Genomic DNA, 16,282 nt, shown 5'->3' with positions numbered 1-16,282 from the left:
CACAAACGCTTTCAATTGAGCTTGTATAGAACCTGGAACATTCTTTGAAATTGTAATAGCATATGTCACATGTACTGACATTATACTGACCATCGGCCAGCTTTCTCTCTAATTATCGTTTTAGGCAGCATTGGTAACAGAAAACCCTTATCTTCAAAGTACAGTTATCATAGCTGAAATGTGTCATTTTTGTACTACTAGCACCACCATACGGAATTGCAAAAATAAATATTATCTTTCCCAAATATCTGTATAGTCTGTATAGTGGGTGTTTGATCACATGAATGTTACCTGGTTGTATCTTAATGGCTGTGGACCGCAGGCTCCTGCAGTGACCATCATGGCGTGTGACTGTGACATTGTAGGTCACTCCGCACTGCAGATTCGGGACAGTGCATGTGTTCAAGCTGCTGCTGCAGTTAAGTGCAGCTCCATGTTGATCTTCTAGCACCGCTGTGTACAGACCACCAGCCAGAAGAGTCTGCCAGCTTACTGTTGCAAAATTTGCTGCACAGTCTCTTGTGACCCCCACAGCAACCGGAGCACATGGGGCTACAAGGGAGAGTATGTGAGATTTACTATGCATATAATAAAGTATTGTTAGAAGTTAATTTAATAATATGTTCCAGAATGAAATTACATTCCAAGTCTTTAAAAACCATATGATCACTTTGTATGAAAATGTATTAGTTATTCACTGAAAATCTTGCCCTCCATCATAGCTCTCAAATCTCATTTGTGCTGCTGAATATTAAAACTTGGTGCATCACATTTTGTTACAAGAGAGACTACAGGGGAACTAATGGCATGTGGTGACATTGACGTCAAACCTGGTGCGACACTTCTTGACTAGCCAAGTTTGAAAATTCTCATGTGTGAATAAGATTTGAGAGCTACGGCAAAGGGGAAGATTTTTAGTGAACAACAATGTAAATTTCTGTGTGTTCCTCTCACAAAGCTATTGTATGGTTTCGGAAGGCTTGGAATATAGCACATGAGTCGTTTGGACTAATTTTAGTCTAGTTTTATGTCATTTTTGGAACTTAACTCCTGATCACTGTATGTTTTTATTGGAGAATAAGGAGTAGCGTAAACATTCTGCCTAACATCTTAGGCTTTTAAGGAAGAAAGTAAGTCTAAATATGATAATAATGTGAGGGTGAGTAAATGATGATAGAATTTTTTTAAATATCCCTTTTGATTGTCTTGACAAAATCCCAATTCAATTTTGGTTTCTTTTGGTTATGGGATAACATGTGACCTAGAAATGTTTTTGAGATTCACTCCATTACAGAATGAATAGTTGTTTTCCAAATCTAAATCATAACCAAAACAAAATTTAAATAAATAAATAAACGTACTAACAGGCAATAGAAAATAAGATATCATTTAAGTACATACTTGTCTGCAGGGTGACGTGTTCACTCTCAGTGCTGTTGCATGCCAAGTTTGTTGCAATGACGTAAGCATCATAGGTCTCCCCGCATCTCAGGCCCTGGAACTCACACTCTGTTGCCATGGCAGTGCAGGTGTACACTGAGCCGTTCGTTGCTGTTGCCACACCAATGTAGAAGATGGCACCATTGCTAGTGAGCCATGAAAGAGTGGCGGAGTTTGAACTGCAAGTCTCCACAGCGGACACATTCAGAGGTGTGCAGGGAACTATGGCGAGAGATAAACAGAGCTCTTTCAGAAAGTACATTGGAGATACAATGGTAAAATCATGGTACAGATGGTTATACTACATAACTTTAATATATACCATATTACTGTTTGATTAACATATTCTTTTCCCATGTCATTTACAAAGTACTTCAAAAACACCATGGTACTAGTAAAAAAAAAAAAATGGTATTACAATGGCACCATGTCCAAAATATCATGGTAACACCACTTTACCTTTTTTTTTAAGTGAAAGAGTCAGTTGGCTACCATATTAATTTCCCATGGTATTTAAATGGTACTCCAAATTACTTCAAATAATGCCATGGTATTTTCATAGTGGATGCACCTACACAAAGAAAACATGGTAATAGAGTGGTTCTTTTCTGTAAGTGTCTTGTACACACCTGTATCTGCCACCTCTCCAAGCACACGATCAGTCATACAGGTATCATCACTGGCAGTAATCCACACACTTAAACTCTCTCCACATTCCAGACCTGTTAGTGTGCAGCTTGTGCTGTGAGTTGAACAGTTGTAGAAATCTTTTCGGTTACCACGGGCCTCCACAAAATAGGTCAGGGCTCCTTCAGCCGCATCCCAGCTAGTGAGAGCATTGCCAATGCTACAGTCCCCAGCTGTACGGATGTTCTGAGGCAAACATGGGGCTATGGGCAGATCACGGGAGATTATAAATTAAGATTATTAATAAAAAATGAACAGCAATAAATGTAAAACAAAGGCTTAATTTCTTACTCTTAAACTCTGTGGACCAAAAGGGGGTGCTATATCACGAAAAAAAAGTCCCTGTATACAAGTCAGGCCTATGTGGTATCGTTTGTAAGCTTAGAATCTGAACTTTTCATAAATAACCATCACTTCTACTTTTATGTTACTTAAAATAAACAAATAAGGCCTTAAAACATCCGCTTCGCAAATAAGCATCACCTAGTGGTTATATGGTAGAAATATTCATATGATTATAAAAGTCTTCAAAATAGCACTTAAATAGACAAATCATATATCAAATGGAAGCTCTCATTCTCAGGAACATGACTGTACAGATTATTGTGTTGCAATAATACCACAGTTTAAAAGATTGTAAAAGAAAATCACAAAGTGAAATATTATATTTGTAAGACATCAAATACAAATGTCTATTTTATGCACCGATAACTGCTGCTGTAAGCCCCAAATAGCTAAAATTTATATCTGCTTTTACCTTAGGAAGTTCTCTAAAAAATGAGCCATTGTTTACTTGTCTGTGAGCTTGCTTCTGTGAATAATCCAGTGTTATATCTTAGATTTCCAGAACAAATTAAGCAGTGCTGCAGGCAAGGGCATAGATTCCAGGGGGGACTGGGGGGAGGTAACCCTCCAATAATCAAAACAAGCCCCCCCAATATTTGTACCATGATTAATGAAAACATGTAAATGCTTCACGCTGCAACCCCCCCAATGTTCAAGCCAAATCTACACCATTGGCCGCAGGAAAAGCATGCTAAACAAATTATCAGAATTATATGTTATCGAATATTAATGATAAATGAATACAGCATCGCAAAGGGGAGGATCTCAGCTTTCTAATGACACCGATATTGAGCTTCTAGTCCACTCTGAGGCCGAGATATTGGATGTGTGTCTATAGACGAACACATCTGCGATGGCTAAAATGCGTTATAGGGCTACCTACATTTCAAACTGACATTCTGTGAAGGAAGGTGCTTCCTGCCATCTAGTGGAATAAAATAAGACTATTTGGAGGTGAACAGAACCAAAATTACATGCTTACAAAGATAGGACAATAATTGTTTTTTTTTTTTTTTTTTTTTTTTAAATAAAATTCTGTTTATCATAAGATTATAAACACATACAATATTATTTATAAATAACTGGAGTATTTTTTATCATCATTATTTATTGGGTTCTGTGAAAAATGAGACCAACTTTTTGCAATTATTCAACAGTATGTATAAATGGTGAGCTTTTAAATTTGAGTGTGAAAAATTGCTAGCGGCAGCCTAAAAATGCTTCAGAGTTTTAGAGGTAAATCTCTTTCTGAATGTACTGATTGTGAAGAACCAGAGTGATAACACATTTCATTGCAGTCTACTACTACATAATATTACACAATAAACTGGTCCTATCATGAAAAATCTAATATTCCTTAAATTTTTGGAATAACAGATTTTGATGTTAAAAAAAAAAACTCCCTGTCAAGTTCAAAAAGACAATTTATTGGAACTAAGCTGCAAATGCGTCTCGTTTCGAGATCTTCATGGTTTACACCACAACCGTAAATAAAATGACGGTGCCTTAATCCTACTAACTGACAGATTTCACAATGAAAAAATAAAGTAAAGAATACATTTTCCTTACTTCATAGATTTGGGAAAGTTCTTACAAGCAGTTTATTTAGATTATGTCAGTTTCATTGAGCCAACATAATTTTGTTGGAATAGGTCAAATCAATGTACTACAGCAGTGTTAACTCAATTTATCAAGGTTTTATTCCATTAAATTTCTTATGTTGGTCCAACTTAATTTATTATAGAAAGTATATGCCAGGTGAGCAAGTGTCTATTTAATCACAGTTGCTCATAGACCTCAAATCAAGAATTGCTTGAAGTGAAAGTCCATCCTCAACCCAAGCACAAGAGTCATTCTTCACCACAATGGTAACCCCCAAAACTCCAGCATAACAGACTCTCTTTTTAAATACCCATATAAAAGAACATTAAACATTAACAAATCTCCTAATATTCTCATCTTGCTCAAAAATGCATAAAATAACTTCATTTGAACACTTGTTCTCCCTATCCAGTCCGCATGCAAAGCATTCTGTGAAATGGAAATCCCCTGCCCAGTTTCATCAATACTAAATTAACACCACAAAATGTATTCATGTAGTCTCAACTCAAATTGATTAAGTAAACTTCAGTTTTACACATTTAAATTGATAGAAGGCAATGAAATCCAACTGTGTTGCCTTAGTTTTAATTAAGTAAACTGAACAAGCAGCAAAAATCCTTTTTTATTTAACAAAACTTACTGTCTTCAGAGGGTAAGATTTTGGAGAGAGCATGTGTTGTTGAATTAAGGGGTTATTTCAGTGACAGTTCAGTGATGTTTGCTTATTTTTGCTGCCTATCCATTTTAGCAATTTGGACCTCAACTTTGTGCTGCTTTGAATGTTGGTTTAGAAATCACCTGTCCTGATAACCACAGGCACTGTGTTTCCGCTGTCACAGTTTTGTCCTCCAGAGTAGACAGAGTTGACAGTAAAGCTGTAATTTTTTCCACAGGCTGTGTTGATGAAGTAACATGAGGTGTCCACAGTGAGGCATTCCCTCGTTTCGCCATCCGAGTCCACAGCCATAGCGATGTAGTAAGCCGTGTTGTTGGTGGAAGCCCATGAGAACAAAATCACGTTACTGGAACACTCACGGTATAAATGCGTGTCTTTGGGTGGGCAGGGTGCTGTGTTTGAGAAAAGGGGGGATTAGAGACATATGGAGAGAAATTAATTTTGTCATGTGCTAATAAACTATCTTCTCTTACAATTGAGATATGCATTTTTATTTATTTTTTTTACTCTCAGAGAGTCTCAGAGACCCAGCGTCCCACAGATAACAGTTTTTGTTGGGAATAAATTGCATACAGTCACACAATAGTCACCTCAAAGCAAAATGTGCTTAAAAATCAAGATTTTCCCATAGAGAGTTATTGTTTTCTGTCATCCCACAAAATTCGCCCTAAAACAAAATATACTGAAAAATCAGGACGTTTGTAATCAATGGCTTCCGAAAAACACAATCAAGAAGGGAAAAAATCAATATATCTTTAATCTCAACGCTTGGGTCTCTGTATTTACTCAATCTCTTGTCATTCCAAACCTTTATAATGTTGTGTGGAACACAAAAGGAGAGATTTTGAAGAATGTACATGCTCCTCTCATACAAACAATTACAGTTCATAGAGATGGTTGTCAAGCTTTAAAAAACACCGTAAAAGTACAATTAAAAGTAGTCCATATGACTTTTCCAAGTCTTCTGAAGCCATATGATCGAAGTTGTCATACACTGAAAATCCCACCCTCTGATTAGACTTTGCTCGCCAGTATGCACAAACACAAGAGATTTGGGAGCTTTTGCGTAGGGCAAGATTTTCAGAGTGAACAATGACTGAAATTTTGATCTGTTCCTCCCACAAAGTTATTGTATCGCTTCAGAAAACTTGGAATACAGCACACAAGCCACATGAACCACTTTTATCGTGTTTTTTGTCATTTTTGGAACTCAAGAGTATCCCCAATCGGTTTCACTGTATGGAATAGCAGCATGTACATTCTGCCTTATATCTCCTTTTGTGTTTCATGCAAGAAAGAAACTAATTTGGGTTTGGAACAACATGAGGAACTGTTGAACTGTTCCTTTGTAAGAAAGAGGGAGCTATTAAGAGAGAGTGAGAATATATATACATTAAATAGTCCAAGATAAAGGCAACTTTATAGAAGGCAGGTAGATTTACTAACTTAAACAATTCACTCAGCTACCTGACACCAAAGAAACTTCCAGAAAATCTCAGTCTCAATAGAATATGGAGATCATGTATTCTAAATGGCAGTAATTTATGGGCGTGTTCCCTCCTTAGACCTGGGAAGAGCACAGTCTACACTGTGAGAGGATTTCCTGTTCATCTCCCAGAGGACTAGATCAGGTATGAGCATGACCTTTGAGTAGGGTTGGGAAAATTCCTGAAAAAAATACTGAAATATGGAATGATTGTCATGGCCTTCAGTTCCGTTTATGGTTCCCGAAGATTTGTTTTCTTCAGCCGATGTGGACAGAACATTATACTAATTTATTATGATAGTTTGTTGCCTCTGAATCTACAGCATCATGGCAATATAATAGTTTAAGCCAAACTGAGAGCTTGCCTGTCTGATTTGAATGCAATGAAAGAGAAACGCTGGATGTGCAAAATAATACAAAGACAAATAAATAACTTTCTATGAAGTTTTTGTTTTTATTAGCATTTTTCATACTGTCCCAACTTTTCTGGAATTGGGGTTGTACTTGTAGCGTGACCAGTGTAGTCTTATTCACAAACAAATGACTCTTATGAGTCTGTTCTCTGTATTGGCAGTTACAAAGAACAAACTATTGCAATGGAACACAAAACTAAATTTTGCATCCCTTGGAATAGTTTTATCCATCCATTATGAAAGTTAACCATGGTTTTATTACAGGAACCAAATTGTAACCATGATATTTGTTGTAAAACTATAGAAATAATTCAGGTAAACCAAAACTATGGTATGAAAAATCAAAATTTTAATCTGCCAAAAAAAAAAAAGGTACTACAGTTTTACTAACACAATGGTTATTTTTGGTACAAGTACCATGGATTTTAAAACCATGGTTTCCACCAAAAAACATGCCCTTACAAAATTAACCATGGTAGTAAAACTGCAGTAACTATTTTTATACCAAGAACCAGTTTTAAAAACCATGGTACATGTACCACAAATTAACCATGATGTTACTATAGTAAAACTAATCATGTTTTTGGCAGAATGATATTGACTTTTATTTCAATTTTTGGTTTTCCTACGATGGTTTTACTATGAGTATCATGGTTTAAAAATGGCTACTGTAGTTAAACAATGGTACATTTTGTGATTACTACAGTTTTACTACAAATACCGTGTTCACAGTTCAATTATGGTTACTGTTGTAAAACCATGAATAAAACTATTGCAAAGGAACCCAAAATAATTGTGATGGATCACAAAACCATTGCGGGGGAATGCAAAACTTTTTGTGCGAAAACACAAAACTATTGCAAAAGAACGGCAAAAAAAAGAAAATCTGTAGCTAACTATTCGTTTATTTCCCTTGATTTAACACTGTTTGTTTATATACAGTAATAAAGTGTTGTTAAAAGTTTTGTTGCGATAAATGGTACTTTGTTTGAATGGTACTTGTTTAGTATGGACAGAGTTTTGGGATCCCAAATTCTTTAAGGTGCCTAGAAGAATCATTAATAGAATCATTAAGGAACCAGTGTCTTGCTTATTTTTCACTCCCTAGTATTCTTATGTTTGGGGTGGGCTTAAGGGATAGGGAACAATGACTCCCTACTATGGAAAGAGTTAGAGATGGGTGTAGGGTTGGGCTTTAAGGGATAAGGACCAATCAGGTAGCAGGAAGTAAGAATCTGGCAGGGAGTCAGATTTTGGCACAACACAGGCATTGTTACAGTAAGTGGAATCAGAGTCAGATCAAGAATAAATGATTTCCTTATTATTCCCATCCCTACCTTTGAGAGAGTAACCATCCTTACCTGTCTCAAAGATGTAGTTAGTGTCGGAAGTACTTTCACAGTCAGAAATGGCTGTAATCCGTACAGTGTATCGCTCTCCACAGGACAGGCTGGAGATCTGGCAGGTGGTGCCAGTGGATGTGCAGTTAAGCGACGTACCTTTGCCATCCACAGCTACAGCGTGGTACAAAGTTGCACCAAATATCGCTTCCCAGCTTACTGATGCCGTAGAACCAATGCAGCTGTACTCCACAGAGATTGAAGAAACTTTTGGAATGGCTAAATGAAACAAGAATTTACATATTAGATTTCTGAATATCCAGACAAATTAGGCAAGCCTTCTGAAAATGCCATTTTAGACCACCTTATTAATTCAGCCTATGGTGGTTTGTTGGTCTCAGCTGGTTTAAGCTGGCCTAAATGGTCTCCCAGTCTGACCAAGCTGGTGTTAGCTGTTCGGTCAGCTGGTCTCCCAGCCTCACTATCTAAAAACTGCTCAACTCATCAAAACAGACCAGCCTGACCAGCTAGACCAGGCTGGAGACCAGCTAACCACATTTGGCTGTTTTAAGCAGGGTTGCTTGAATCTAACAAAAATCAATCTATCTTTTTGATTTCATTGAAAGGTTTTCTCTAAAATGGCCTGCTTCATTCATAGGTGTGACTCACTGGAGGTTGTGTATGTGACGTTTGATGCCTCTCCTGGTTCCAGGAACATGCTGATGGATGAAACCCCTACTGTGTATGTTGAACATGGCTCCAGGTTTGTGATATCCAAAACATTACTGGAGGTATTCCTATTAACAGGGGCAACTCCGGGCTTGTTTTTGGTTACTGTCACTTGGTAGAGCAGGACCCCTTGGACCCTCAGCCATGTTACGCGAGCTGTGCTCTGGCTTAACTCTGTCACATTCATGCCACCTGGTGGCTGCACCACTGTAGAATAAAAACGTTAGACGTTATGCTAATGATCGCTTTCAATTCAAAGGGTAACAAACATAGTAAAAAATAGCACATAATCATAAAACCTAATTGTAAAGAACCAGATAGACTTACAAGTTCTAATGGTTTTAACAAGGCTCTTGGCACCAAGTCCTGCAGCATTAGAGGAATAAACGAAACAATTGTATGCCGTGGACGGCTGGAGGTTGTCCATTTGTCCGTTTAGTGTGGTGAATGTGAGGTTTTGAAGCTCAGTGTGGAATGTTCCATTCACAACCAAAATGTAATTATCGGCTCCAGATGCACTGGACCACTCAAACTTGATAGAGGTGCTTGATATTGCTTTAGAAAATGTTATTTGCGAGGTGGCAGGAACTGCATGAAAAATGAAGTAGGAAAACACAGAACAATTATTGAATGATGCTATGTCCAAAAATCAGATGTTATTATGTTTAGTACATGCAAAAGGGCAAATATATATATATATATATATATATATATATATATACATATTCTATCATTTACTCGTTTTAAATGTAAAAATTCCTTATTTTGTTTCAAACCTGTTTGACTTTCTGACTGCCATGGAACATAGAAAGAGACATTTTTAAAGGAATTTTACAGATTTAATACAAGTTAAGCTCAATTGACAGCATTTGTGGCGTAATGTTGATTATGACAAAAATATTTTCGACTTTTCCCTTGTTATTTAAAAAAATAAAAGCAAAAAAATCATGGTTACGGGAAAGAACTGACAATGGAAGTAAATGGGGCCAGTTCATAAACGTTAAAATACACACTCTTTCAAAAGTAGAGCCACAAGACGTAAACATTATAAGCGTTAACATGATTATAATATGATAAAATCTCTTAGTGACCTTATTGTTTTAAAGTTATATCCAATATTACAACTTCATTGCCATGATAAAACTTGACAGATAAAACCTGTAAGCGATTTTATCACACTAACATTGTGTAGGAAAGAGATTTAATCACACTAAAATCATGTTAACATGTATAATGTTTGCATCTTGTGGCTATACTTTTGAAATGTTGTATATTAGGCAGAGGCTATTTGCACTAAGTGCACTAATAAATGCAATAGATGCTATTTACATGGTGTAAATAGCAACCAAAAGCATCTTCTTTGCACTAAGTGCAAATGGTGTTAGATGCTATTTGCACCCCTAATTAAATACTAACATACAGTATAGGGAATCACTGCAGCAAGTTTATTGTGTTTATTTAGAGTCCCACAGACACCCTACCCCAACCCCTACCCCAAAACCTAACCTTAACCACGGTTTAACTGCAGTAACCAGAGTTTCACCGTGCTATTTATTAATAAAATCATAGTAACTACAAAATTAAAGATGATTTCTATATTAACACATTATTACTGTAGTAACACCATGGTTAATTGCATTAAAACTATGGCTTCTACCAAAAAACATAGTTACTACAATATTACTATAATAAAACCATGTTTAATTTTACATGTTTAAGTCTTTCTCTCAACTCCCCGACCTTCAATGTGAGGAAATAAACTTTTAGATAAATTTGTATTTATTACTGTAAGTAGTATTAAAAAAAAAATATTAATAGTGGAGACAGGAAACAGGATGGGAAAAGGTGGGACAAAAGGTGGAATCAAACCCGGGTCGTCTGCATGACAAAAACACATCCAAGCTGTAGTTACACCTCACACCACTGCAGCAACACTACAGGTGCAGTTTGTCTTCAGTTCCTCTGTTTCCACCAGACTATTGGAGTGCAGATAGCCACACTGTGTGGCAGGTGCTATTTACACCTAGCGCAAATAGTCACTCTGTTCTGTTTATAGATTGGCCCCATTCACTTCCATTGTAATTGCGTTACTGTAACCATGATGTTTGCCTTTTTTCTTTTTAGTAAAAATCCTTTAAGAATTTACTGGATGCTTTTTTCATGCAGTAACTGTATGGAGAATGAATGGGGACTAGAGTCTTCTTTTTTCATGGTGCTTTTGCATCCTTTTTTAATCTTGAACACTCCAGTCCTCATTCATTGCAATGGCATTGAGAAGACACTAACTTGTACAGTTCTCCTTTTATGTTCCACAGAAGAAAAAAGTCATACGATTGACATGAGGGTTAACTATTCCATTCAAGAGTCTAAAAATGTGTCAAGATATGTGTGATTCAGTAACTTACCTGTCTGTGCTATCTGTGAACTAATACATGTCACATAATAGAAATTAAACACTTTGAAAGTCACTAGATAAATTTGTCCTGGTCTTAAGCCTTGGACTAGTTTCTCCGTACTGGACGAAGAGATGGTAGTCAAAACTGGTGCAATGCTGGTTGAATTCACCGCCCTGACATCCAGAACATAGCTTGTTGCTCCTGGAAAACTGGTCCATTTTACAAGGAGAGATGATGCACCGGGTGATGATATTGATGTGATGTCACAGTCTGGAGGACACAAAAAAAAATTCCCGTAAATTGTTATATTTTATGAGTTACTTTAATATATTTTTTGTAAAAAAAAAAAACAAAAAAAACAAAACACTTTTTGTTCTGTTTTAATCTCTATAAATTACAGTAGATTCATTGAACTACAGTAAGTACTGTACTTCATGGCAAATACTTCTAATATACTTAATACTACAACACTACAGTGTTATGTAATGTATTCAGAACTGCTATTTAATATTAAAATAAATAAATACTCACTTGCAGTAGCTTTCTTCACCTTAAACCAAAGTAAATATATGACACAGATAATACAAGGTCAATGACTGAAAACATAAAGTAAACATAAATCATTATAAAATCACCTTGCTTCTTTTGATAGATTAATGCATACCTGTGTCAGTGAAAATAGTGTTACAAAAAACCACAGTGTCCCTTGTAGACCCATCTTTGATTTAACCAGTAAGGTGCAAATAAGTTAGGTATATACACTTGCCAATACTGTAAGTGAAATCTGAAATCTTTTGTGCTGCTGTACAAGTATATCTGGCCTGCGAGAACCAATCAGTGCATCCAAACTGAGGACAGGTGGATGCCTCTGGGCAGAAGACATCATATTTGTGTTTGTGTGTGTATACTTATGAGTAAGGGATGGGGTGGGGGGTCTCAGGGTCATTCCTAGACTCATTAAGACTATTAACTTTAAAACTAACCATGTTCTCTATAACACAATCAGTCTTATATTTTACTAATTCCTCAAATGAAAAATACTGTGCATTAAAATTCGTTACATATTGGTGTGTTGGATTATTTCTGAGTGGGAAAAGATATAGGATATTGTGCTGAAGTCATTGGGTTTCAGGAAAACAGGATTAGGATAATTGAGAGAGTGACCCAACAATGACCTGCCTGAAGCATTTTGGTGTACTGTTAAAGACAGATTGGATTACTTATAATATCAAATACATATTTCACCTTAATTCTGTGTTTAAATAACCCCAGTTTGTAAACCAATTCGAAGCATTATCTAAAGCATTATCTTTAAAAATGTTTTTATCTTCCATATAAGCGAAAATCTACCCTGTCATCTGTCCAACTGAGCCTGATCACAGTAAAAGTATGTAACATTTTTGCAAAATGATATCATGTGACTCCTTACATATATCGAGGCAGTTCTATCAGAAAAGACTCTGAATGATTGGAATTATTATAAATATAGAGAAACTTTGGTGTAAGCCACAACCTACGGTCCAGCGCTCAGATACTTGCTTGAACCGTCAGATCCTGCTGGAGGCGATGGCGGCAGGGGAGTGGAGATTACCTCTGCCCAGGAAGGGACCTAAACTGGTGGAGATGGGGTGGAGGGGGGTGAAAACAATGGAAGTATGCAAATAATAGAGACAGGTGTGTAGGCTTATAAAGTGGAGGCTGTATTGTGATTGGATGAGATGCCTGGTGGAATGAAAACGTAAGGATCCAGAGTCTTCTTGCTAGAACTATCACTTACGCTTTTATTTCCAAGGTGAAATGTCCACTTTGTGTTGCTAAAATTTAGTTAAGGGTTTAGTTAAGTTAATGCTATTGAGTTTTTAATCAATGAAACCTCCCTACTCTAAATCTTAAACCTAAACCTAACCGATAGTGTCATTAAAAGCAAATGAGAGACGAAAAACACAAATACTGAACCAACCATGTCTTTTTATGGTGCTTCAATAACATTCTCGGCTCACGTGTCAACTCACTTGCTCTTCAGGACTCATACTCGTATCCCTTTCCTTTGCATTGCAAAGGAAATGCTCTTATCAGTTGAGCTACCGCACAATTTGATCATGCTCGTACAAGCTTGTAAGTGTAGTTGGTTTTGTAATGCAATCGTTTAAATGTCATGCCCGTAAGTAAACATTTTGAGATGTCATAAGATAGCATTGTGTGAGGAACAGTGTGAAAAAAAGTGTTTGTGAACGGATAATCTGTTCTTTTACTCGTGATTTGTGTGAAAGGGAATAAAATTATTGTGGTGCCTCTAGTGTTCATTTCAGCAGGAAACTGCCGCGATACGAACAACGAGTCACGTAAAAATAATTTTGCAAAAATGAAAGTATAGTAACGGTATTCTATGAGACCAGGTTTGTCCAACTGCTAGTTTTATCATCTTGTTTAAGAAACAATTCTGTTTGTGACTCCAGCCAGGACTCCTAAGCAACCAAATTGCCCCGGTTGCTAGGAAGGGTACAGTCACATGGAGTAACCTCCTCATGGTCGCTATAATATGTGGTTCTCGCTCTCGGTGGGGCACGTGGTGAGTTGTGCGTGGATGCCGCAGAGAATAGCGTGGGCCTCCACACGCGCTACGTCTCTGCAGTAAAGCGCTCAACAAGCCACGTGATAAGATGTGTGGATTGATGGTCTCAGGCGCAGAGGCAACTGAGATTCGTCATCCGGCAACCAGATTGAGGCGAGTCACTTCGCCACCACGAGGACTTAGAGCGCATTGGGAACTGGGCATTCCAAATTGGGGAGAAAATTTAAAAAAAGAAACAATTCTGTTTGTTCTTTGGACATCCTTTCATCATAATTTAATTTGCTCTATGGTAGTGGGTAATGCCTGGCTAGCACATCAGTGAGTTCTAAAGTATTCACTTCCTCTGTCTCTTTGTTATAAACTTTTTGTCTAGAACCAGAGCACAGATTTTTTAGCTCAGAATGTGATCTTCCAAGCCTTTCCCACTGAGAATGACGAATGCAACAGAATGTTTTCCCTCTCAGAAAACATGATTGCATCTAATACAGTATGTGGCTTTTATATGGAATGATAATGTAGGATTAGAGTGTCTTTGTCTGGGTCTCGCTGATCTCAGAAGGAAAAAGCTTTGATGGAAAGTGAATCGCTCCCTCCATTCAAAGCCTGAAACACACACCACCTTCTGCATCCAGCCAGCTTACATTTTGTATGGTGATTATGGCCAGGACTTATCCGGTTAGCTTTACCTGTTATATCCAGGAGCATTGTCTTTCTTTCTCTCAGCTCTTCGAAATTCCCGGATTCCAACCACTGAAGCATATCAGAGAAGTAACTTAATTTAGACTGATACAGGAAGTACACTTCCATGATTAAAATGCAAGGCTGAGCTAAATTTTATCAATGTAATGTTGAAAATACATTTTTGATGCATATAAACAAAACATTTAACTTTGGACAAACCACATCCCTGTGGTTTGAAAGGTTTTCTCAAAAATGCCCCAATGTCACGAGGGCACTGCGTGAACAGTTGCTCTCATGCCCTATTATGAACACGCATAGGAGATCAACGGTCGGTCCACAGTTTCACTAAATAATACATTAGATTTTGGTTTGTTTCTCACCATACCTTATTGTATGCTTTCAAACAACACAGGGGTGAGTAAACAATGACTGAATTTAAATTTTTGGGTGAACTATTCCTTTAAGATTGTGCAAACTTTTGAGTCCAATATAGCGTCCGTGTCTTGATCAAAATTTATTTCAACTTGTGCATTGTCATTTTGTGTAAAAACATACATGAAAATATGTAAATATGCTTCTTGTGTTATTTTTCGGTTGGGTTTAAATCCCAGGTAACATCTCAAATCAGATACTTCAGTTTTCAAAATGAATTGCGAGGACATGCCACCCAGCATCACATGATTATAAATGGCAAAATTACTTCCTCTAATTGACCATCCCATGTACCCTTTGCCAATGGCCTTTTTGGAAGTACCCTTCGTGAAGGAATTCAATTGTTAATTCTCAATCTAATAGCTTCCTCTTTCTGCATCACCTTTCTAGGGAACGCTCTACTAAAAAGCTGATGATTTCAGGTGTGTTAAACCAATGAGACATCCACAATCTGAAGTATTGGGGTATTCCAGGACCAGGACTGTTTAACACTGGTTAAACAAACCCTGCATGGGTTGTGCTACAGACACGAATGATAACTCAAATCGTGCGGCTCTTTTGCTTCAATAATTGTTATATTTAAGGGAATAATTTTGACTTGTTTCATAACATTTCCTTTAAAAATCATTGCCATATGACACATGAAAAAAAAAATTCAAATGTACATTTCTTTTTTTTTTTTTTACATTCAAGAAAGTGTTATGTAAGAGAAAATGATATCCTCTTGTGTGCAGGTTTTTTTTTTTATTTGGTTCCGAACTCTGCGTTCATAACACACCTCACCTTCTGGTCTCTCTCTTCCCACACGGGCCTGTCTCGTCTCTTTCTTCACTCCTCCCACACCTCTCTCTCTCTTTTTTTTGTGGCTATTTTTCTCTCTCTATTTCCATACGACTGTTTGTCTCTGAGTTAAATGAGGTGTGGCTGTGTTTCTTTTGTGTTTGATTCAGTGTCTTCGAGGTGTGGTGTCAGGTGGAGGATCTGCACCAACTGTATTTTTCTCTGTTTGACCTCCCTCCTTGTTTAATGAAAATGACTTTTGTTAAAAAGTCCCATCCTGATTGAATTGTCTAAATTCATATTAATACATACATTTGTCATTGAGGTCTTTCTCTGATAAAGTTTCTTTCTCCATTGTTTCCTGGCCTGTATCTACTGCAAAATATTGTAAAGAAATTAATTTAGAATTGCAAAGAGAATGCAAGGAGAAATCAGTGGGTTGGTAATTGCTTTAGGTGCACTATATTTCATTTTATGTACTGGACAATTAACTATGTACTGTCTGGAACATGCAAATATCATTGGAGACATAGCCCCCTCCATCCCCCTTTGGATGGGCCCTTGAATTTTGACCTTTACCTCTGGTAACTCAATATCAAATGATGTGAAAATATCAGAAAATGGGCTCCATGCCATATTTAGAACAATTCAGTCTATTTAAAACATCTATGAGATAATGAAGGATTACTGTATCTTTGTCTAG

At 37.0% G+C, this 16,282-nt stretch overlaps 1 protein-coding gene across 1 annotated transcript in view; it reads right to left on the bottom strand.

Moving 5' to 3' along the window:
* fndc7rs1 (fibronectin type III domain containing 7, related sequence 1) overlaps positions 1-9,145 on the bottom strand; it is a 50,547-nt gene extending 41,402 nt beyond the window's left edge. Inside the window, exons 1-7 of the mRNA XM_051700923.1 lie at positions 9,046-9,145; positions 8,659-8,925; positions 8,011-8,268; positions 4,873-5,142; positions 2,070-2,330; positions 1,402-1,662; positions 292-552 (exon numbers count right to left, since the gene is read on the bottom strand). Of these exons, the coding sequence (XP_051556883.1) occupies positions 292-552; positions 1,402-1,662; positions 2,070-2,330; positions 4,873-5,142; positions 8,011-8,268; positions 8,659-8,925; positions 9,046-9,145 (1,678 nt within the window). The remainder of the gene's footprint in view (positions 1-291; positions 553-1,401; positions 1,663-2,069; positions 2,331-4,872; positions 5,143-8,010; positions 8,269-8,658; positions 8,926-9,045) is intronic.
* Positions 9,146-16,282: the final 7,137 nt, after the last annotated feature.

Source organism: Myxocyprinus asiaticus, chromosome 6 (genome assembly GCF_019703515.2).
Source record: "Myxocyprinus asiaticus isolate MX2 ecotype Aquarium Trade chromosome 6, UBuf_Myxa_2, whole genome shotgun sequence".
Lineage (NCBI taxonomy): Eukaryota > Metazoa > Chordata > Actinopteri > Cypriniformes > Catostomidae > Myxocyprinus > Myxocyprinus asiaticus.
Note: the sequence above shows the minus strand (reverse complement) of the source record. Positions and strands in the feature narration are given on the sequence as shown.